Source organism: Vulpes lagopus, chromosome 18, assembly GCF_018345385.1.
Source record: "Vulpes lagopus strain Blue_001 chromosome 18, ASM1834538v1, whole genome shotgun sequence".
Taxonomy (NCBI): domain Eukaryota; kingdom Metazoa; phylum Chordata; class Mammalia; order Carnivora; family Canidae; genus Vulpes; species Vulpes lagopus.
Window position 1 is genome coordinate 11314159 of NC_054841.1, and position 23350 is coordinate 11337508.

The 23350-nt window shown below is 40.9% G+C and overlaps 1 protein-coding gene across 3 annotated transcripts in view; it reads right to left on the reverse strand.

The window, feature by feature from the left end:
• The window catches only part of SLC9A8 (solute carrier family 9 member A8), a 79756-nt gene that overhangs the window by 36050 nt on the left and 20356 nt on the right, over positions 1–23350 (reverse strand). For all 3 annotated transcript variants that reach the window (XM_041732635.1, XM_041732634.1, XM_041732633.1), the window contains 3 exons: positions 11829–11887; positions 6099–6182; positions 1050–1151 (listed from right to left, as the gene is read on the reverse strand). In XM_041732635.1, coding sequence (XP_041588569.1) covers positions 1050–1151; positions 6099–6182; positions 11829–11887 — 245 coding nt within the window. The remainder of the gene's footprint in view (positions 1–1049; positions 1152–6098; positions 6183–11828; positions 11888–23350) is intronic.

Sequence of the window (23350 nt, forward strand, 5' to 3'; positions counted from 1 at the left end):
TGCTTTATTAGAAACTAATAAGGACATTAATCTTCAGTCCCCAAACCACTTGAAAAGTAAAGAAAACTCCAAAGTTTTAGTTTAAGCATGCATTCAACCATTATACAACAAAAGTATGGAAAAGAATGCTACATTTTTCAAGCCAAATTAAGTATAGTTTTTTTCTCTTAAGTTTATTCCCATTTGATGCTAGAAGCTAGAAGCAATGAAGAAGGCTGCATGACAGACAGATTTATTTCTGGTGCCATTGAGGCAGCAGCATAGGTGACAATCAGATGCAATGGGCTTTGGCCAATAGCTACCCACAGAAGCAAACATATCTGACACACACACAAGAAGCCTGCCAGTCACCCAGATGCCTGAGCTTTAAGCTTTAGGTTTACAGAACCGGGGCAGGCAAACTTGCTGCAAGTGACCATAAAGGAAAAGAACTCTGACGTGCATAGGCATGCAGAATGCAAAACTACAGATTTTACCTTTCTGGGTAAATTTGGTTTAAATTAATTCAAATTAATTTGTATTTGAAGTACAGAGTGTCCAACTGATGACACTGGGAATTGGTTTAGCAATGGTGGAAAATCCAGAGTATATAATTCTATGGGTGGACAACTTAGAATTGAGTGAACATATTCAGAATCAAGTGTGATTTTAAAAACGCAAATTTTTGTTAAGAAACAGTATTTAATCCTGATTCAGTCTACTTGATAACACAACTGAAGACCTATAATCTGAAGACCTTGATGGTATATATTCCACTTTAGTTTTAGTATTCTGTCTTAAGAAATTAATGGTTTGCAAATAAGATAAAAAAAAACTTTTGGGGATGATGGAGAAGATTCACTCAATTCCAGACACCAACGCTCTTCGAGGACACTTAGAAACAATTTCAGCATGCCTTTATTGTGCCTCGTAGGAGTTTGGATTTCCTTCCAGGACAGCATTTAACCTTGAACGTGAAACCCAGCCCCACAAGATGTTCCTACCCCACCTCCCTGCACTAGCTCAAAGAATATAAGTTTTTCAGAATTTTTCAAAGATGTTTTTCTTACCTGACCCAGAAAATAAATTCCTCCACCTACTACAAAAGCGGAAATTGCCGTACCGAAGACAGCAAACAGGGTGATGGAACCAATATTTTGAAAGAAGTTACCCTGTTGGAAAGAATAGAAATAAGAGGACTGCTTAGGGAAGGTGGTCCAGTCAATGAAGGCATACACCCCTCCCCTGGCCCTCTGTACACGTCTGATTCTCTGCAAAAGACCACCCACCTGGTTTGGCAAGCTGGTAACCTTGGGAGTCTTCCCTCGCCCCCCATCTAATGCAGAGCCAGGTGCTGTGTGGTGTCACCTTCTCCATGTCACTTACATCGCTACAGCCCTTGTGCAAGCTGATAATGCCTCTCCCCTGGACCGCTGCAATAGCATCAACAATCTCAACCAGTGCTGGCCCCTTGCCCTTTACTCTTCAAGGCCTTTCAGAATGATCTTTGGAAAAGCCAAACCTGATTGTGCTATTGCTATCTTCACTCTGACCTCCCACTGCCACTTGGAATGCAGCTAAAATCCAACCAAAGCCTAGATGGTTCTACCCCTATGAAGCCCTCTAATTTCCCCTTTGTTCTCAGGGTTCTAGTCACACTGGTAGCTTTTGGTTCTTGGAACATGTCATGCTCCCCGGGCTTGGGCCACTCTTTCTTCCTCCTTGCTCAGTGAACTTAAATCATCCTAAGGTCTTAGGGCAGTCTGGCTCTTCCTGAGGGAAGCCTGCTCTGATCCCTCACCCAGGTCAGATTCTATTCTATGCTCTCAGTGAACAATCACCCTCTCCTGGTAACACACGACATGGCTGAAATCTTGCATTCATTTATAGAACTATTTGACTAATGTCTGTCTTTCCCACTAAACTATATAGGCTCAGTGGAGGTGGGGGTGGGGTGGGGGGAATGACCACATCTGCTTTTACACAACATAGTTACTGGCATAATACCTGTCAGATGGAAGATACCCAATGAATTGGAAGGAACGAATTAACCTTTCATGTTTCATGTCTGATCAAAGTCCAAAGCTTATACAATTATAATTTTTTAATTAATTTTAAGAAGGTGCATACTTTTTAAAAAAGATTTTAGGTAATCTCTATACCCAACATGGGCTTAACCCTGAGATCAAGAGTCACAAGCTCCACTGACTAGAGCCAGCCAGGTACCCCAGAAAAGATGCGTTATTATAAAGAATGACAAGATAATAGATTACGTGATTAGAAAATCCTGTTTGCTGTCCAGGACTTTCAAATAATCTTATTTTACTCTAGGGGCTCCTGGGTGGCTCAGTCGATTAAGTGTCTCCCTTTAGCTCAGGTCATGATCCCAGGGTCCTGGGATCAAATCTCATACAGGGCTTCCTGCTCAGTGGGGAATCTGCTTCTCCCTCCCCCCAGTCCCTCTCCTCACTCATTTTCTCTCTCAAATAAATAAATAAATAAAATCTTTAAAAAAATAATAATTCTATTATACTCTCAGTATCTTCTTCAAATATGACAGAGAAAATATATTTCCATCTATACCTCATAACATTTAAGAAAAAAATATTTGAGTCCTAGTACCATGGTAATTTCCATTAAAAAATTTTTAAAAGCTACTTATTAGAATCCTGTGGGCTCCACTTAGGAACAATACCAAGGATCCCTAAAACTTGATTGTGGGCACAGACAAGGAATCTCATCTTTTTGCTTAACTAAAACACCAGAGACAATAGGAACTGCTATTTTATTTTACTTATTTTTTAAGTTTACTTTTAGTAATCTCTATACCCAACATGGGGCTCAAACTCATGACTCACCCCGAGATTAAGAATCATGTACTTTACCAACTGGGCCAGACACCCCCAGGAACTGCTATTTTATCTATTTTTTTTTTTAAGATTTTATTTATTTATTCATGAGACACAGAGAGAGAGAGAGGCAGAGACACAGGCAGAGGGAGAAGCAGGCTCCATGCAGGGAGCCCGACGTGGGACTTGATCTCGGGTCTCCAGGATCACACCCTGGGCTGAAGGCGGCACTAAACCGCTGAGCCACCTGGGCTGCCCTTTATCTATTTTTTTAAAGATTTATTTACTTTGGAGAGAGACCATGTGTGCATGATCCAGCAGGGGGTGGTGGTGGGGGTGGCCAGAGGGAGTGGGAGAGAGAATCTCAAGCAGACTGCACTGAACACAGAGCCAGACATGGAGCTTGAACTCACTGCTCCAAGATCATGACTGAAGCCGAAACCAAGAGTTCGACGCTCTTCTGACTGAGCTGGTCAGGCATGCCAGGGAAGTGCTATTTTGGTTTTTTTTTAAGATTTTATTTAATTATTTATTCATGAGAGACACAGAGAGAGAGAGAGAGAGAGAGGCAAAGACACAGGCAGAGGGAGAAGCAGGCTCCATGCAGGGAGCCCGATGTGGGCCTCGATCCCAGGTCTCCAGGATCACGCCCTGGGCTGAAAGTGGCGCTAAACCGCTGAGCCACCGCTGAGCCACAGGGGCTGCCCGGAAGTGGTATTTTGAAGCTCACTTCAAAAGTGTGCCCTAGTTTAACACTGGCGGCCCCACCAAGCCCATCTCCTTCAGGAAGCTGCTTTGCTTCATTCATTGCAATCTGATTTGGCCACCCATGATCTGACATTCAATTACTTTGTTTGGTATATCAATCTACCATACACAAAGAACCTTAAAATAACTCAGGGCAAACACAATGATTTGTTTTTTTCTTTTCTTTTCTTTTTTTTTTTTTGATTTGTTTTTTTCTAAACTAAAGGCTTTCCTCTGAGTTTTTCTTTGCAAGGAGCTGATTTATTTTGTTGTTAAAATAGATTAAGTCGATCTGTTTATAGGAATCTAATGCTGATATAATTTATGTAGTTGCTTAATATTAATCTGGATATGGAAAATTTACCCAAATTCAAGTTACTACATTCAAGAACTTCCCTTTGCTACATAATATAAATTTATGTTTCTCTTTCAAATAACTAATGGCCTATTCTTTATGTGATATTAATAATTTTAAAGAACCAATAGCCACCTGTCTAATGCATATTGATGGTAATCTTACTGAAATTTTTATTCCAAGTCCAAATTTACATCAACAAATAAAACAATATTAAGGACATCCAGAGTCAATTTCCTATCTTCTTTGGGGAGGGCAGGAAGTGAACAGAAATCTCTGAATTCACATTGCTAAGTCACATTAGTCCCTTTCTCATAATTGTCACATTTTCTGCTGGAAAGCCATCTTTCTTTTTCTAAGAAACTACTATTTTCCTTAAATTTTAGAACAAATTTATCTCCCTTCCTTCCAAAAAATTAGAAAATAAACATTTTATATGCTCTAATACAATAATCAAAGGGTCAGGTTTTTAAGTAAAATCCAAATCAATCGCCTCAGCATTGTTTTGAAATATTTTCATAATCTGCTTATAGTTAAGATTTGTTTATAAAATGAAAAAATGAAAGATGCTGACTTTTTAATTCCTTCTTACTCATTTCTTTTTATTTTTTTTTATTTTTTATTTTTATTTTTTAATTTTTATTTATTTATGATAGGCACACAGTGAGAGTGAGAGAGAGAGAGAGAGAGAGAGGCAGAGACACAGGCAGAGGGAGAAGCAGGCTCCATGCTCGATCCCGGGTCTCCAGGATCGCGCCCTGGGCCAAAGACAGGCGCTAAACCGCTGCGCCACCCAGGGATCCCCTCATTTCTTTTTAAATTATCCAAAATCAGTAATAGTTTATAAGACTTGGGAATTTTTTTTTTTTTTACATTAAACTTCCTTTTTACTTTTTCTTTGGATAGCTACACAATAACAGTTTAAACTGAATCCTGACTGAAAATTTTAGAATTTGGACTGAACATTTTATGCTTTAGAATCCAGGTGGAAAATTAAAGATTTAATTAATATGTTTTAACTAAAACTCTCATGACAAATTTAACTCTTGAGTTTAATAAGCTATTAAAAACAACACTGATTATATTAATAATAGATAATGTTAATAACAAGCACCCTCACCAATCATTTATCGTGGTGGGTGATGCTTTGCAAACATTCCTTCATCTAGTGCAAACCTTCAAACAACCTGAGAGGTAGAATTTTAGGGGTTTTTTCATTTTGTTTTTAATTTTGACTTTACTCAGAAGACACCTGTAGGGGGCAGCGCGTGATTAGACCTACATCTCTCTGAAAGTCCAGGCTCTTTGCTTTCTTCAAGGCTAGGCCAAACCTTCCAGCCTTCACAATTTTTAATCACATTCACAAAATAACTGATGTATTACTAACATTTCAAGTTGAATACCCTTTTATTTTTAAAACTAAATATATTTAAGGAAAACTCATAGGCAAAAAAATAACATCCCAAACACCCCCTTTCCTTCCCCCCTACACATATATACAAATCAGCTTAAAAGTTAGAAGCTCTGGCCCAGGCAGAAAGGGTCCCATTGGAAACCAGAGGACAGAGACTAGAAATGCTGGGGCAAAGCAGGGAAGCGGGCAGAGGCCAGGGAGGCTGCTCCCCAGGCCAAGGAGCCAAGGATGGGCAGGGGAACTGTGGGACTAGGTAATGGGCCAGAAGGAGGCTGGGAGTGAGGGGCTATCAGCAGGGAGCTGAGGCCCAGGGCAGGACACTGAGAGAGGATACAATGAAGGAGGCAGAGGGGCCCCACACTGCAAGCTGAAAGAATCAAAAGGCCTGAGGCACATGTCTCTGTTGTCCCAGGACAGTCTCCGTCCAACAAGAGGAGTCAATGTATCGTCTGTACACCACATAAAACCACTTTGGTCATCATTTCCTAGGCAAAGTAATCTTTTATGGAAAATGCTAATTAATAAGCCACACTGCCTGAAGCCATGAGAGCAACTCACGGACCATATATAATATATATATTGTCTGCTCTTCTCCCTATGTCAGGCAGTGCAGTCCAGCTTCTACCATGTACCCCGGGGTGTTCATGCTGAGCCACTGCTGCTAGGTCAAAACCAGGCTTTTAAAGAGCTTGTCTTACTAACATGGCAGCTACCTAGACTGGTCCTAAAGGACCAATGCAAGCCTGAGTCTTACCTTGTGTAATGAATATCCTGACTCAAATATAATAGGAGGAAGCAAGAGGAGGAAAAACATATTTGGACGAAACATTTCTTCTTCCTGTAAATAAATATAAAATGGGTATTTTCAGAAGCATAGAATTTGTGTAGTTACGAAATAAATCCATCAGTAAAGAGCCAAAATAATTGTTCTCTTAGGCCCAGTGGAAGCATGTAATGTTTAAAAGAGTACCTGATGATAAAACCAGGCAGAAGAAACCAAAAACACAACAAAACCTGCATTAAGAAACGAAGGACAGGGGGATCCCTGGGTGGCTCAATGTTTTAGCACCAGCCTTCAGCCCAGGGCGTGATCCTGGGGTCCTGGGATAGAGTTCCACGTCAGGCTCCCTGCATGGGGCCTGCTTCTCCTCCTGCCTGTGTCTTTGCCTCTCTCTCTCTCTGTGTGTCCCTCATGAAAAGAAAGAAAAGGAAAGGAAAGGAAAGGAAAGGAAAGGAAAGGAAAGGAAAGGAAAGGAAAGGAAAGGAAAGGAAAAAGAAAAGAAAAGAAAAGAAAAGAAAAGAAAAGAAAAGAAAAAAGAAAAGAAAAAGGAAAGGAAAGAAAGAAAAGAAAGAAAGAAAAGAAAGAAAAGAAGAAAGAAAGAAAGAAAGAAGAAAGAAAGAAAGAAAAGAAAGAAAAGAAGAAAGAAAGAAAGAAAGAAAGAAAGAAAGAAAGAAAGAAAGAAAGAAAGAAAGAAATACAGGACAAGTGATTTTAAGAGGTGACCAGCAAGAGAAACCACAGGATGAACTGCTTCTAAACACACAGTATATGCTTTCCATTCTTTTAAAAAAATTTTACAGAAAGAAGGGAAAGGAGCAGAGGGAGAGGGAGAAAGAGAATCTGAAGCAGGCTCCACGCCCAGCACTGAACCCAATGTGGGGCATGATCTCATGACCCTGAGATCATGACCTGAGGCAAAATCAAGAGGCAGATGCTTAACCGATTGAGCCATCCAGGCTCCCCTGCTTTTCATTCTTTACTAAGGAAAGAACGTTAATTTTAATACAGAAAACATTTCAATTAAAATAGAACACTTTAAAAAATAAGTCCACAAATTGAAATCCTCTGGAAGAAAGGTAACAGTTAAGGCCCTAAAACAATCCACTTGAAGAAAGAGTAAACTCTATATGTGTTTAAAACAACCCGGCCTTTTCTCTGCCTGTCACAATCATAACAGAGATTTTCCTAAATCTGGGACTATGACAGAACAGTTTCCACCTGATGCCCTTGTTACTGGGGACACAGTTATAAAGCAAGGCCCTTGCCATGTTCAGATTCAAATATTAAGTACCATTAGGAAAGGTATTTCTAGAATATGGCCATCTTTGGAGGAATGAAATGATAATTCCATTTTTTATGTTAGTATCTCTAATTGTTGGTGTATTGGGGGAAAAATTCGTATTGATCCTCAAATCCAAAATGACCACACATAATATAAAGTCTACTTATTATACTTAATTGTAAAATTAGGCCCCCTTTCACATGAAAGTTTTCATGCCACAGATTTCTTGTCCAAATCCCTGTTTAAAAGAATGGCTAAGTGTGTTCTTACAAATGTACAGCTGTTACCATAAAGACTAAAATAACATTCAAAGGCTCAAAATAGAAAGCAAATGACTTCTGAAAATGCCTTATTAAGTCTTAAAATAACTGCCCGTGCAACAAGCTCATGACTCAGACTGGGACCATGTGAAAAGAAATGGGCTGATTTCTGTGTTTTGTGGGGCAACCTATTCTCAGGATATGTGTGTGGTGGGACTGCCATATAGATTCTTTTGGAGTTTCAGAAACTGACCTTCCACCTTGACCCCGGGAAAAAAAGGAACCCACCTGCAGTGGGTTGCACGGGTTTTACAGGCTTAATTCATGTCCACTTGGAACCCCAGAATGTGACCTTCTTTGAAAATAGGGTCTTTGCAGATGTAATTAAGGGAAGAGTCCAAAGGAGATCAGACTGGATTAGAGTGGGCCCAAAACCCAATGACAGTGTCCTTACAAGAGATAGGAAAGGACACACAGACACAGAGGAGGAGGACATGTGAAGACAGGGATGAGAAACAGGTTATGCTGCCACAGCCAAGGAACACTTGGGACCATCAGAAGCAGCAAAAGCCAATCACTTGCCACAGTCAAGGAACACTTGGGACCATCAGAAGCAGCAAAAGCCAATCACTGATTCTCCCCTAGAGCCTGGATTTGCTCCCCAGAGGAAACACAGCTCTGCCAACACCTTGATTTCAGATTTCTGGTCCCCAGAACTATGGAAGAATAATCTCTGTGGTCTTAAGCCCCCCAGTTTTGCTACACCAGCCACAGGAAATACACATCCTACCTTACAATGAACAGTGTTACAGAAAGATCCCAGGTTCTTTTGGCAACATCTTCCCCAAAATGATATGAGGTAATTTTAGATGGTACCTGAGCAGTGTATGTCAAATACCACAGACCTGTCAGATTGAAAAAACCTCTTTTGATTCTTTTCCAGTCCCAATGAACTCAGACACCACAGGTTGGAGTTAGGGCGTGTAAAGCCTCTCTCCAATGTGCTGATCGCCCTTTTATTTAACAGAGCAGGCTTGACCTCAGAGGCTTCAGCAGGCATCTGTATTACTTTGTTTTTATCATATTTATTTATAAAAACAATACTGGTTTCCCACAGTATTATAACCTGGTACTATAGTGTCTCCTTTAAAATAAATGTATATAGTATACCAGTGTTCACAGGAGCATTATCCACAATAGCTAAAAGGTAGGAACAACCCAGCAGCCCATCAACAGATGAATGGATAAACAAAGTGTGGTGTATACCTACAAAAGAGTATTATTCAGCCACAAAAAGGAAGGAAATTCTGACACATGCTACAGTATGAATGAACTCTAAAAACATCACGTTAAGTAAAATAAACCAAACACAAAAGGACAAATGTATGATTCCACGTACATAAGGTACCTAAAGTACATAAATTCATAAAGATAGACAGTAGAATAGGGGGTTCCTAAAAAAACAGAAAACACTAAAAAAAAAAAGAAAGAAAGAAAGCAGAATAGACTGTGGGCGGGGGGGACTAGGGAGTTTTTTACCAGGTAGAGTTTCTGTCTGGGATGATAAAACAGTTCTGGAAATAGATAATGTGATGATTATACAACATTGTAAATGTATTCAGCTACTGAAACATATACCTAAAAATAGCTAAAATTATATATTTTATGTTAAATATACTTCACCACAACAAAAGCCTTTACAACAAACTGCTACAATATATATAAATATATATGTAAAAACCAAGTCACTTTCAAGAAATAAATATTTAAGTATATGACAATACAGGTGGAAGGCAGGCCCAGACAGACAGTCTGGCAATAGAACTGCGTGGAGAGAACACCAAACTCCTTGTTTTTTCTTATCTCCCCCTGCTTCCTGCAGCATTTGGTTTCCAAACAGGTGTCCTGCTTCCTGCTTCGGCTTCCCACAAACACCTGTTCCTCCAGGAAGCCTGGCCCAACTGTCCTGGCCTAGAAACCTCCCCCTTCTCTGAGGTCAAGCCCAGATTGGATGGCTCTTTGGGCACTTCGTTACATTCACCACCCAACTCTGGTTTACTTGCCTGTGCTATTAAATATACTATTATTTAACATCCACTGAAAAATAAATTCAACAAAATTGAAGCATATAAAACTGAAAATGGAGGACAATCTCCCCTCCTTCCCCCTGTCCCCACTACTCAGAACAGGGGTCACCAACTCAAGTGGTTCCCCAGGCCACACAACATTCCCCAGGAAGCAGCTGCTGGATCTCTGCAGGGCGGCATGTGGGCCTGATGTTAAGAGTTTCTGCTTCTTCAAGGGAAGCTAGAAATTCAGGTTTTTATGTGAAATTTCCAGCATTTTATATAGATTGGCAATATTTTAAAATAAAACAATTTCTAATTGTTTAAAATCAGTTCCAATTTTGAGCAACTGATTTAAGTCAAACAAAATGTGTTAGGAGGTTCCCTCTACACACCAGGCTGTATGTAGGAGTAGAGAAAGGATTACAGTCCCCTGCCCTAAAACTAGCCACTGTAAGGGTGATTAACATTAACCAGTTGTAGTAGGGCAGAGATTGGGCAGGCCCCACTGAAGTACAGTGGGGCCTGCTCAGTCTCTTCCCCAGCTGGAGGGAGATCTATAATAGCAAGAGCTCAATGTGTATTTTGAGAATCCATTTAATACATACAATATTTCCTGATATTATTTATAACAGTTTCAAATTGTGTTTTAGGTCAGTCTATGTGCTTGCTTTGCAAATTTTATGCAAATTTTATAGTTTCATAGGTAAATTAATCCTAGCATCTAGGAGCTGAATCAAAATAGGAGGGGTTCGGATGTGATAAATTTTTGCTACAAAATATTCTTTAATGTTTTGAAATTAACCTTATTTCCCTCCACACAATTTTGTTATATGTTTTTAATTTTGATTTTTTTTTTTAAGATTTGACACAGAGAGAGCACAAACAGGGGGAGCAGCAGGCAGAGGGAAAGGGAGAAGCAGGTTCCCTGCTACACACTTTTTAAAGCTCTGTACTCAACATGGATGCACTAGTTTAGGTTGAAATTTGAGTTTCAATTAGTTCTTGTACCATAAGATGATACTCACATGCTGACTTCTGTGTGAACACGCCGGTACGAATGCCCACACACTGAGGACAACATGGTATAGTGGAGAGAATACAGAATACATAGGGCCAGAGGGTCTGGCCTTAAGGCTCAACTCAGCCACTTTCTAGCTCTTTGATGTTGGACATGTCTCAACCTCTCTGTGGTCACTTTCTTCATTCATGAAAACACAGTGATGATAATATGTGGTCAATTTACCTCACATGGTTAACATGAGGACAACACGAGCTACAGTATAGAAAACATTCTGTAAGCTCTACAGGGCTGGACAAATCTGTTTTATTGTTAGCTGGCAACAATAACCACTGATTGATATTTAATGCTAATTAAAGATTTCCTCCCCAGACAGCAGCAGGTGAGTCTAAGATTATGCAAATGCAATTAAGTAACAAAACATGACACCAGGTGCTGCCACATTAACTTGAAGCAGTGTGAGACTCAAGCTTTTTCTTTTTCTTTTTCTTTTTAGATTTTATTTATTTATTCATGATAGACATACAAAGAGAGAGAGGCAGAGGCACAGGGAGAGGGAAGACGCAGGCTCCATGCCGGAAGCCTGATGTGGGATTCAATCCCGGGGCTCCAGGATCACACCCTGGGCCAAAGGCAGGCGCTAAACCACCGAGCCACCCAGGGATCCCCAAACTTTTTTTAAAAAGTCAGATGTTGGGATGCCTGGGTGGCTCAGCAGTTGAGCATCTGCCTTCGGCTCAGGGCATGATCCTGGAGTCCTGAGATGGAGTCCCACATCGGGCTCCCTGCATGGAGCCTGCTTCTCCCTCTGCCCATGTCTCTGCCTCTCTCTCTCTGTGTCTCTCATGAATAAATAAAATCTTAAAAAATAAAAGTCAGAGGTAAAGATATCAACCCTAATCCAACGGAATGTTAAAAAATTAGTGGGACAATATAAAGTTTACTGATAGTCATGTAATGATAAGCCATCATAACTAACCATCAGTGTTACTAAAATTAAGGATAATCAATAAAAATTGTAAGTATGTTCAAAAATCAACAGGCAAAAAAAAAAAAATCAATAGGCAAACCTACCTTCCAATTTGCCAATTTTTTGAACTCTATAATTTTTATAACTGCTCCCATGAGAATACCTAGAAGAGAAAATATAAAGTTTGACATAACATATGATATGAGAAAGATTACTCAGGTCTATTTTCCTAGAAAAACTGATTATTACGTCTTTAAATAGCTTTTATGGATTTCCACAAGTTTTCGATCTGAAAACGTAAGAATGGAGATCAATGTGAAGTTCCGAGTCACATCTTAGACAAACATACTAGAATGAAGTCAACAATGGCAGTGGGGGGGCATGCAGGTTGGGAACAAAAAGCTTGACTGAAAAAAAAAAAGCTTGACTGAACAAGCCCTAAGGACAGTCCGCTGGGCACAGACGATTTAACTGGTCAGTTTTGGTACACCCACTCATTTTCAATGTGAAATGACAGAAAGCTCACATGCCAAGTTTCCTCTATACTGCTTATTCTTATCATTTCTGAACAAGAATCTGAGATCACTTTCTTAGATTCAGATGGCAGTTCTAGGCAGAGTATTTAGTTAGAGATAAAACCCCAATGCTAAAAATAACCTAAAGTAAAAATTCTGTGAAATTCCTGGAACAAAACAGACCATCTAAGTTCAGGCATGTTTCCTTAAGGCTGACAGGCTCATTACTCTTTCATAAAGAACCTACCAAAAATAATTCTCAAAGAAGCATCACGGGTACAATTTATGATGGCTCTGTTACTCACTAGATAAATGATTTTTAACCCTGTTGCCTCATCAGAATCATCATGGGAACTTTTTATAAAATAAAGACACCTGAGCAGCACTCTGGACCTACTAAATCACAATCTCTGGTAGGGGCTGATTAAAAGCAAGCCTAAAGGCCACTGTCATAGACCCTAAAAGTCAAAGACATCTCCCCCGCCTCCTGCCCAGAGGAAGGAGCTTTTCCCCATCAACAACAGAAAGATGAAACACACTTTGTTACTATGTCTGATGGGGGTGGGAGGAAGAGACAATACTAGAACAGAGAAGTTTATCAGGAAAAGGAAGTGCACATCACTCACTTCTGTGGGGGAGGGGGTTGCAGGTGGAGAGGAGATAAGTTTAACTTTATAAACCTCTATACTATCTGAATTGTTCCATATTGTTAAAGCTGTAATAACATTACTCTGAAAAAGAGACCAAGACAAAACAGATCTGGGGTGTAAAGAGAGTCAATGAATCTATTTTCGAAATAGAAGTTGTCTATTCACTTGCCAGGTGGCATGAAAGCACTGATTCCAAACTCTCCAGATAGAGCTTCCCAATTGCTTTTTTCTTATCTTTTCAAATTGTTTATATATTTAAGGACTTTTTAATAGAATTATTTATTAACCAAATAGCTCATGAATACATTGTAAAATGTTGTAAATAAAAGTCCCTTTTGATGAGATCCCACCCCCCATTCCCACCTTAGTGCTTTCTCTTCCTGCCCCAAGGTAAGCAACCATCTCGAGGAGTTTGGGAAACATTCTATCAGATCATTCTCTAGCCTCTGACATGTTTATATTTAACATACAGTACTGTGTTTATGTACATATGGCACACCTGTGTGTATTTATATAAAATTTACAGTATGTGTCATTCTACTATTTGCTATTTTGCTCAGTGTTAAATCCTGGGAGATGCACTCAGGGATTATTACATATAGATCGGCCTCATTCCTTTGAACAGCTCTGCAGCATAGCATAAAAATGCCACACATTGAACAGGTATTTCTCCAAAGAAGACATACAAATGGCCAACAAGCACATGAAAAGACGCTTAACATTGTTAGGGTAATGCTAATCAAAACCACAATGAGATAGCTCTTCACATTCCTAGAATAAAAAGACAGGAAAGCAAGCACTGGCAAGGGTTCAGGGAAGCAGGAGCCTTCATTCAAATATTGCTGGTAGGAATGTAAAATGGCGTGGTTGCTGTGACAAAACAGTTTGGCAATTCCTGAAAAAGTGAGAGTTACCATATGACCTGCAACTCCACCCAAGAGCCCAGAAAACATATGCTTTTATAGGAACTTGTACACGGATGTTCATTAGCACCATTATTCACAGTAGTCCAAAGGTGGAAGTAACGCAAATGTTCATCAACTGATGAATAGAGAAACAAAATGTATATCCACACAATGGAATATTATCTGGCAATTTAAAAAAACGGGGCACTGATCTATGCTACAACATGGATGAGTCTTGAAAACACGCTAAGTAGGGATGCCTGGGTGGCTCAGCGGTTGAGCGCCTCCCTTTGGCCCAGAGCATGATCCTGGGGTCCCAGGATCGAGTCCCACGTCAGACTTCCTGCATGGAGCCTGCTTCTCTCTCTGCCTGTGTCTCTGCCTTTCTCTGTGGGTCTCTCATGAATAAATAAAATGTTTAAAAAAAAAAAAAGAAAGAAAACATGCTATGTAATAGGGGCCAGGCACAAAAGACACATATTTTGTGATCCATTTGTACAAAACATGCAGTATAGGCAAATCTATAGACAGAAATGGTTGCTTTGGACTGGGGAGGATGGTTTGGGGCTCATAGCTAAAGGGAAAGGGGTTTCTTTTGGGGATGATGAAAATTTTCTAAAATTGTTGTGATAGCTGTACAACTCTGTGAATATACTAAAACCCACTGAACGGTACACTTAAAATGGGTAACTTGTATCATATGTGAATTATATCTCAATAAATCTGTTATTTAAAAAAAGGCCACAGATTATATGATTCCATGTATACAAAATGTGTGGAATAGGCAAGTCTACAGAGGCAGGAAGGAGGTTGGTGGTTGCCAAGGGAAGGGGAAAGGAGAGAATGGGGAATGACTGCTAATAGGTAGAGGGTTTCCTTCTGCAGTGATGAAAATGTTCTGTAATTAGATAGTGGTGATGGTTGCACAGTCCTGTGAATATACTGAAAGGCACTGAATTGTATGCCTTAAAACTGTGAAGTTTATAGTATGTGAATTATACTTTAATGTTTTTTTAAGTCACAATTTTTTTTTAACCATTCAGCAAATAATAGCTGTCTCCAACTGTTTGCTGTTAACAGTGGTCCTGCAACGAACACGATGGTTCAGGCTGCTTTGTGTAAGTGTTTCCAGAGGGCAGATCCAGAGACAGTGAAAGGCATGAACATTTTTATCTCTTGAGAATGTTGCCAAATTGTCCTCCAAAGTGGTTGCACCAATTTACACTGCTGCTCCAGAGCATTCCCACATTCTCACCAACCCTGGACAGTCATCAGACTAAACATTTCTGCCCCACGGGTTGGGCAAGAAGTTGTTACATTGTTTCACTTTGCATTGGCAGTTAATCTGCATTCAGTAATCATTCCTGATTACTAGAGAAGCTGAACCTCTTTTCACGGTTTCAGATTTCATTTTCAAAGCTAGTGTTTTTCTGCTCTACTAAAACTTCAACTTTTTCTTTCCCTTGTAAATGTATAATACCATGGTTAGTGCTTTGTAATTACATATGAAACAGCTGCATTCGAAAATCATTATTCTTTTTAAAAGATTTATTTATTCATGAGAGACATAGAGTCAGAGACATAGGCAGAGGGAGAAGCAGGCTCCCCTCGGGGAGCCTGATGCGGGACTGGATCCTAGTACTCTGGATCACGCCCTGAGCCAAAGGCAGATGCTCAACCATTGAGCCACCCAGGCGTCCCATGAAAATCATTATTCATAGTTATCTATTATATCTATCGATTATAATCATTATCATTCTATTGCCTAAGCTTGCTTCTATATTATTATTTATGAGGCACTAGAAAGCTTTGTAAAATACAATGTGATATTATCACTACTACTGTTACTACTATTTCCTGAGCAATCCATTCTAGATGTCCTAGGACTAAAATATCATGCAGCCTGAGATTAGCAGCTTTCCCTTTTGAGACTGAGGTTCCAGGTTAGGTCAAATCAATCTACTCTCCAGGAGGAATTCCTACCACACGACTAGCTACCAGATGGAAATAATGCCCTAGTTATAATTTTGTATATTCTTACCAGTCAAAAGAATGTAAGCATATATAATCTCAAGTTATAAATTTTTATCTTATTAAAAAGCACTGCTACTATATTAATATATTTGAAAGTGTACACACAAAACAGAGTTTGTAAAAGAGTGAAATTAAATAGAAACTCAAGGGACGTCTGGGTGGCTCAGTGGTTGAGCATCTGGCTCAGGTCGTGATCTGGGGTTGTGGGATCAAGTCCTGCATCAGGCTACCAATGGGGAGCCTGCTTCTCCCTCTGCCTATGTCTCTGCCTCTCTCTCTCTCTCTCTCTCTGTGTCTCTCATGAATAAATAAAATCTTTAAAAAAAAAATAAAATAAAACAGAAACTCAAGTTCTTACATTTTCTTCTGCCCCCAATAGATCCTGATGCACATACCTCATTATGGACATCACTGTATTAACTCAAAACATTGGGAACAATTCATAATTATTTGTTGAGCCCTTTCTCCTAGGATTTGCCACTTTAAATTATTTCTAATCCTCAAGAGAATGTTTCAGGTAGGAAGGCTCAGAGAGTTGAAGTAACCTGTGTGATGGCTCAGGGCCAGCAAGGGACACTGGACATCCTAACACTTCATGATGCTAAGACAGAGGCAGACTATACTGCCCCAGCCTGTCTGCATAGCTGTTATAGCCTATAAACCCTCACCTCTCTCCCAGGGTGCTCTGCCCTACCACCATCACTGTGCAATGTTCCTAATAATGTTACAGGAAAAATGCTTAAGATATCTTAAGGATGATAATCAGGTTGCAAAACATAATGTAGAACATGATCTTAATTCCCTTAAAGAGTAGATATATATGTACATATATATATTTATTTGCCCTATGTTAAAAAGAGACACACACACACACTTTATATCCAGACACTGTGCTGATGTATAAGATACACATTATTTTAGTTCATTCTCACAACTACCCTGCAAGGCAATAAACCATAAAAATATAGATAATATTAAGAGCAGCAGCTAATAGTCATTGATTATTAGCAGGTCGGCATTATACTAAGTGAATTCTATGCATTACCCTGCTCAGTATCTGCAATTCCAGGAAGTGAAGGCACTGTCACCTGCATTTTATAGATAAGGAAACTAAGGCTAAGGCCCAGCACCACTTAATCTAGTAAATAGCAGGTCCAGAATTAAGAATGAATTATTACATCTTTATTTAATTATGTAACAGATGTACGTGATACAAAATTTTAAAGCTACAAAAGAATATTCTGTGAAAACTTGAGTCCCTGGGCTTTTTCTCAGGATTTTGCTATCTGAGTAAATACATGATTCCCCATGGGTTGGGGCATCCAGAGCACAAACCCCTGAAAGAGGGATTGCTGGGTCAAGGGTACAGGCATTTTTAATTCTCCTTCCACTGGGCCCATCTGTGGGAGCCTCTGAGAATGCTGGCTGCTAAGTGCTCGCAGCTGTCCCCTACTCTGGAAAAGTGCCCTCAGCTGCCAAGAGGCACCTTCTCAGGAGGTTACACCCACCCCACACCAATTCATAGACAATGACTGACAGGGTGGCGGGAGTCCAACTCCCTCTCTTTAAAGAGGGACAACCATGGTGTGGGTTCTAGTCCCTGGGCCTTTCTGGTGAGGCTAAGGCCAGACTGAAGCTGAGATCCGGCCTGGTGTTTGGCTCTTTCTCCTCCTGAAGTCTGGTTTACTTCCTTTCTTGCAGATTTGTTCGAGCACCCCTCCATAAATTACATGTCCCCAGCCCCGTCTCAGACTCTGCTTTCAGGCAGCCAACTTAAGACAACTGGTTTCAGGAGCGGAGTGGCTCTAGGAGGCAAATTTGAAAGGTGCTGTACTCTGGAATTGGATAGCTCAGCAGCCAGCTGTCCATGAGGACCCCAGCACGGTGGTCAATCCCGATGGTTACTCCCGGGGGCAGCAGTACCAATGCTAGGGCTCCCTTGTGGTGGACTGGGTCAGACACTAGGTGGGAAGCAGTGGCTCAGGCAGTGCCTGTGGTGTTGGAGAGGTGTGGGGAACGTAAGAGCAGTGGAGTTGTGTGGTGGCTGCAGAAGGCCACTGATCTTTTGAAGAGAGAAAATGATAGGCTTAGACAATCACAACTTAAAAGCAAAGGGTGAGCATCAGAGGGCTTCCCTGGCAACATGTAAGCAGACCCTCATCTCCTGCAGCTGGAGGGCTTCTAGAGCTAAAGATCAGGCCTGGGACTTAAGTGCAGGAGTGGCTGATCTCCCTAGAAAGCTGTACTCGAGAAGGAACATCCATGCCTTCTCCTGCCAGGCCTGCTAAGGAAGAAGTGGGACTTTGAGACCTGGGGGAGTTATCCAGGGGAGATGCACACAAGCACCTTCAGCCCCCAGATTCTTGGAGACCGTCTGGTGGCAGAAGTGCCCCAACCTCCCTGCTGGAATACAGAGTTCTGCAGGCTATTTCAAGATTACAGACGAGCCCCAGATAAGTCGAGCGCCTTATGTTAACTCCTGCTTTGTCATAACCTAGTCCCAAAGGACCCAGACCATATGTACCCCAGGACAACATGCTGATCCACTAGACTGTGGAAATCACGTTAACCTGATACAATAAACAAGAAGTGGCAAGTAGATGTCTTGGTAAGACACACAGGTTTCAGAGGATAGAAAGTTTCAGGGGCCTGCCCATCTGGCAAGCTGTTAGGGGTCAAGTGGTCTGGAGCATGACAGGACATTGTCTCCAAGTAAAGGACAAGATTTACACCTTCCACCTCCCACCACTAAGAAAGCAGTGCAATGCCTCCAGGTTTGGAGAAAACTACTTCAATCATTTACTGGTTTGTGGGAGGCTGATAGTTTTTTTTGGGGGGGGGGGGCAGAAGAGAGGCCCTGCAGCAGGTCCAGCTGCAGTTCAAGCAGCTCCACTGCTTTTGCCATACCATCTATGGTATGGTACTAGAATGATCTATGGTAGAAAGGTATGGTGTGTGACATCTCAGGCAAGTCGCAATAGGAGGGCTGCTCAGCATAGTTCCCTAGGGTTCTGAAGCAAGGTCCTGCCATTTGCAGCAATTTGAAAACCACCTGAGGAGAAAACGCAAAATGCTCCTGGCATGCTGTGGGGCCCTGGTACAGACAGAGTATCTAGACATGGTTCATCAGATGCCATGTGCTCAGAACCATCCTTTAGAAGTAGGTTGCCATAACTACTCAGTTTGGGGGCTGGGTGGGCTGAGCAGCAATGTGTTGAAAGATGAAAGTGTAACATTACGCACTGAGGCTTGTGCAGGTCTACAGGGCGCGAGCACAGGTGCATGAACAGGCACCACAGGCCTCTGTGTCCTCTACAGCTGTTACGTCAACATCTCTCTCTCAGTGCTTACTTCTTGACCAGCTGTCAAGGAGTTCTTCATGACCAGCTGACAGAGGAAAAAGCACTCAAGCTTGGTGCTTGGATTCAGCCAGCCTCTCACCTCAGTCACTTCAGTGTTTGTGCAATGGGTTCATGATCACAGACACTACAATGGGAGCTGTGCAGGGGCTCAACAGCACGAACTCCTCCTCACTATGGCTGCTCCAGCTACTACCATTGCTGGATGGATGGCTGGACAGCCACATAGACCAGCACCTATCCACTGATGTGATTCCATCCTTTGTGAAGACCAGCTAGCTACATGATGGCAGCTCTATTACCTCAGACCCCTTCCACCCTGGAAGGGGTGGTAGTTAATACTGACTGAGACTGGATGCATGCTGGCTGGATGTCCTTTGGCTAGTGCCATTGTCCAATGGTCCACAAATGTCCAAGCCACTGAAGTGGGATACTGCATAACAATGGGTAAACCAAGAGATTCACTTTATCACTTTATGGGAAAAAAGATGCAGCAGTAGGCATGTGACCATGGACTCCATAATGGTCATATACCATGTAACACCCCATCCAGAAGCTGCCAGCCAGCCAGAGCTGTAATCAGGTCTTTTTTTTTTTTTTTTTTTATTCATGAGACACACACACACACACACACACACACACACACACACAGGCAGAGACACTGGCAAAGGGAGAAGCAGGCTCCATGCAGGGAGCCTGATGTGGGACTCCATCCTGAGACTCCAGGATCACGCCCTGAACTGAAGGCAGGCACTAAACTGCTGAGCCACCCAGGGATCCCCTGTAACAGGGTCTCTTAAAGAAGCTGAGGCACCAGCTTGGAGATGACATCCTGTGAAGAACAGAGCTCTCCCCCAGACTGCAATTTACTCCTCAAACCAAGGGCATTTTAGGGCAGTATATCTCCAAGGATAAGCATGGGTATAGCACACAGTGGGTAAAGTAGGAGTGGCCCCACTCAACATCATTCTCAGGGACTCACTTGGGAATGGAGAGTCCTATTTGGGGAATTTCTGCTTCCTTAGCCTGAAACTTTAGGCTCAGGGGGTTGAAAGGTCCTGGCTCCCAGAAGGTAACATTTCCACCAGGGTTCACATTGTAAGAGTTACAACGGCAGCTGCCTGGTCCCTTTGGGCTCCTTGAGCCAATAGACCAGCATGCCTAGAAACAGGCAACCATATTGGCAGGGATAATTGACCCTGATCATCATGAGGAAACAGGTCTGCTACTATATGAGGCAAAAGAAATATAGTTACTTATATAATCTTTTAGCCAAATGATTTTTTGAAAATGTTTTTAGCACATTTTGTCAGCTGTAATTTCAGAACCAAGTTATATTATCATAAGGTAATTTTGAAAATCTAATCCTTGATTTTGCCACCTATTCTATTCAAAGATACTCTAAAAGAAGTCCTACCAGTTAGGATTAGAATCCATACTTCAGGGCTGTTTGTTTTCTGGGGAAAGCCTGTTTTATATGTTTTGTTTTTAAAGTAGCTCACATTTTCAGAGGAACATTATTCCTTTTTCCACCAAAAAGGAGAACATTTAGGTGGTGAAGGAGGAAATTCAAGAAATCAGCCAAATATAGCAACTTTCAGAATACAATTATTTAACAATCTTTCTTATTCTAAATTTGAGCTTATCTCCCTACTCTGGCATAACTGGAAGACTGAAGTATAAAATACAACATACGGATAATAAAATGCTCCACTAAGAAAAGGAGACCATAAAACTAGGAAAGTCCAAACAAGGCTCCAGGAAAAAAAAGGGAGTTATTCCAGACCGAGCACACATTTAGTTCACAGCAGTAAAAGAACAACAGGAGTTCCAAGAGGACCTCATCACTTCTGACCCATACATCCAGGAACTAATAAAAGTCTGTGCTAGCACTCTTCCTTGGAATGCAACAGCCCTGAAAATCCTGAGCTTAATGTGACCATTTTGTCAATTTGACAACCAATTTTGGCCTCTGCCTCTAAGACCACTACTCTAACACCAGCAAATGAATGCCTGTTTCTTCTCTAATGAAAATCATGGCACTGCAGATTCAGTGATAGTTCCCTGTGAGCCGCTATAAGCTGCGTCAGCACTGATTAAACTTTAATAGTCTAAAAAGGAACAGAAAGTGTTACAGCTAGGATTCTCCCTTTGTCTTAAAAAAAACTTTTTTTTTTTAAGAACTTAAGTACAATTAGAATATCATTACTACATCTGCTTTTTCCTGAATTACTTTTAGTCAATAACTCAGGGACTGAGTGATTTTTCATTCCTTTCTACGCAATTAAAGGAGCACTCAATAAAGAAATCTAAAGTCTTTTAGTTAAAACAAGAATGAGTTAATAAAACTAAAGGCACACAGTTAAGAAGGTGATGACAAGGGAGCACTTCGGTGTTTCCTAGTCAATGATTCCATCAAATCTGGGTTTCCTAATTATCAGCGTATTGGCATTTGGATGGGGCAAATTTTCAGTCCGTATCTGACCCCTTCTGACTTTTCCTCTAAAAATATGTTGGTAAATAAAAAAATTTAAAAAAAAAAAAAAAAAAAAAAGGGATCCCTGGGTGGCGCAGCGGTTTGGCGCCTGCCTTTGGCCCGGGGCGTGATCCTGGAGACCCAGGATCGAGTCCCACGTCAGGCTCCCGGTGCGTGGAGCCTGCTTCTCCCTCTGCCTGTGTCTCTGCCTCTCTCTCTGTGACTATCATAAATAAAAAAATTTAAAAAAATAAAATAAAATAAAAATATGTTGGGGGGGAGGGTGGGAATCTCCTGTTTTGCTATTGGAAAGATTGTAAGCAGTAGCAGATAGTAAGCAGTACAATTATTTCATTTTTATTCCTTATAAATTCAGCCCAAAATAGCCAATCAGCACCAATAAAAGTAAATATATGAACTTAATATGTTCACATATCTTAATATGGAAAGGATGGTAAAAAGGAAAGAACACAAAAATGATACTCAAACCAAGTAAGGTCATCTAATCTCCACATATATGTCTACAAATGGTTTGGAAGAGAACGAAGCCTAATAATAAAAATAGCTGAAGTTATCAATGAAAAGGATTTTTCTTTTTCTGTATAGTTCTTTGTGCAAAAAAAAGGGGGGGGGGGGGGTTTAAAGGCCTAAGCTACAGAATTCCATAAGTATAGAAAGTATCTAAAAGCTTTGAAGAAGGGTCAAGGAAATATCTTTAGAATTTCATGTTGATACTTTTTATAAAGAATGAGAAAAGTTGGGATGCCTGGATGGCTCAGTCGGTTAAGTGTCTGCCTTTGGCTCAGGTCATGAGTCTAGGGTCCTGATCATGTTGGCGGGGGGGAGGGGGGGGGGGGTCCATGCTCAGCAGGGGGTCTGCTTCTGTCTCTGCCCCACACCATGCTCATGTTCTCTTCTCTCTGAAATAAATAAAATCTTTAAAAAAAAAATGAGAAAAGTCTGGAGATTCATCTGAAAATACAATAAAATAGAAGGGGAAAATGTGCTTTTAAAGGCAGACAGTCCTTTTTTATACCAACTTTTTTTTTTTTTTTAAGATTTTATTTATTTATTCATGAGAGACACAGAGAGAGAGAGGCAGAGACTTAGGCAGAGGGAGAAGCAGGTTCCTGTGGGGAACCTGATTTGGAACTTGATCCCAGGACCCTAGGACCCCAGGATCACAACCTGAGGCAAAGGTAGACGCTCAACCACTTACCCATCCAGGTGCCCCAGGAACTCTGAATGTTTAACATCAAAGGCTAATCATGTCTCTACATGACTGCAAACTGAAAAGCAACTCTGGGTTAGAAGAGGTAGGCTGGGAGAGTTTATCCCTGAAAGAAAGAAAACCTTTTTCTCTGGCAGCTTCATCTAGATTCTTTTTGGCACAAAACTTGGAAATTATTGAAATGGGGGATATCTCAATATTTTGTTACACTTTGCTCTAATAAGAGAAAAAAAGTTTTCCTTCAATTCACATGGCTTTATGAAATACAGAACTATTTTGATAGCTTTGTCAGCATTTCTAAGTTCTAACCAAATGTCCTCTAACATAATAAAAAATATTTTCTGGACCCCAGCACTCTCCCTGGAACCGTTCTCAGCGTTCCAATCACCTGAGTTAGCTACCGGAAGTTTTGAAAGCAAGACTTACTTTCCATCAACCTTCCCATGACCTAGCTGT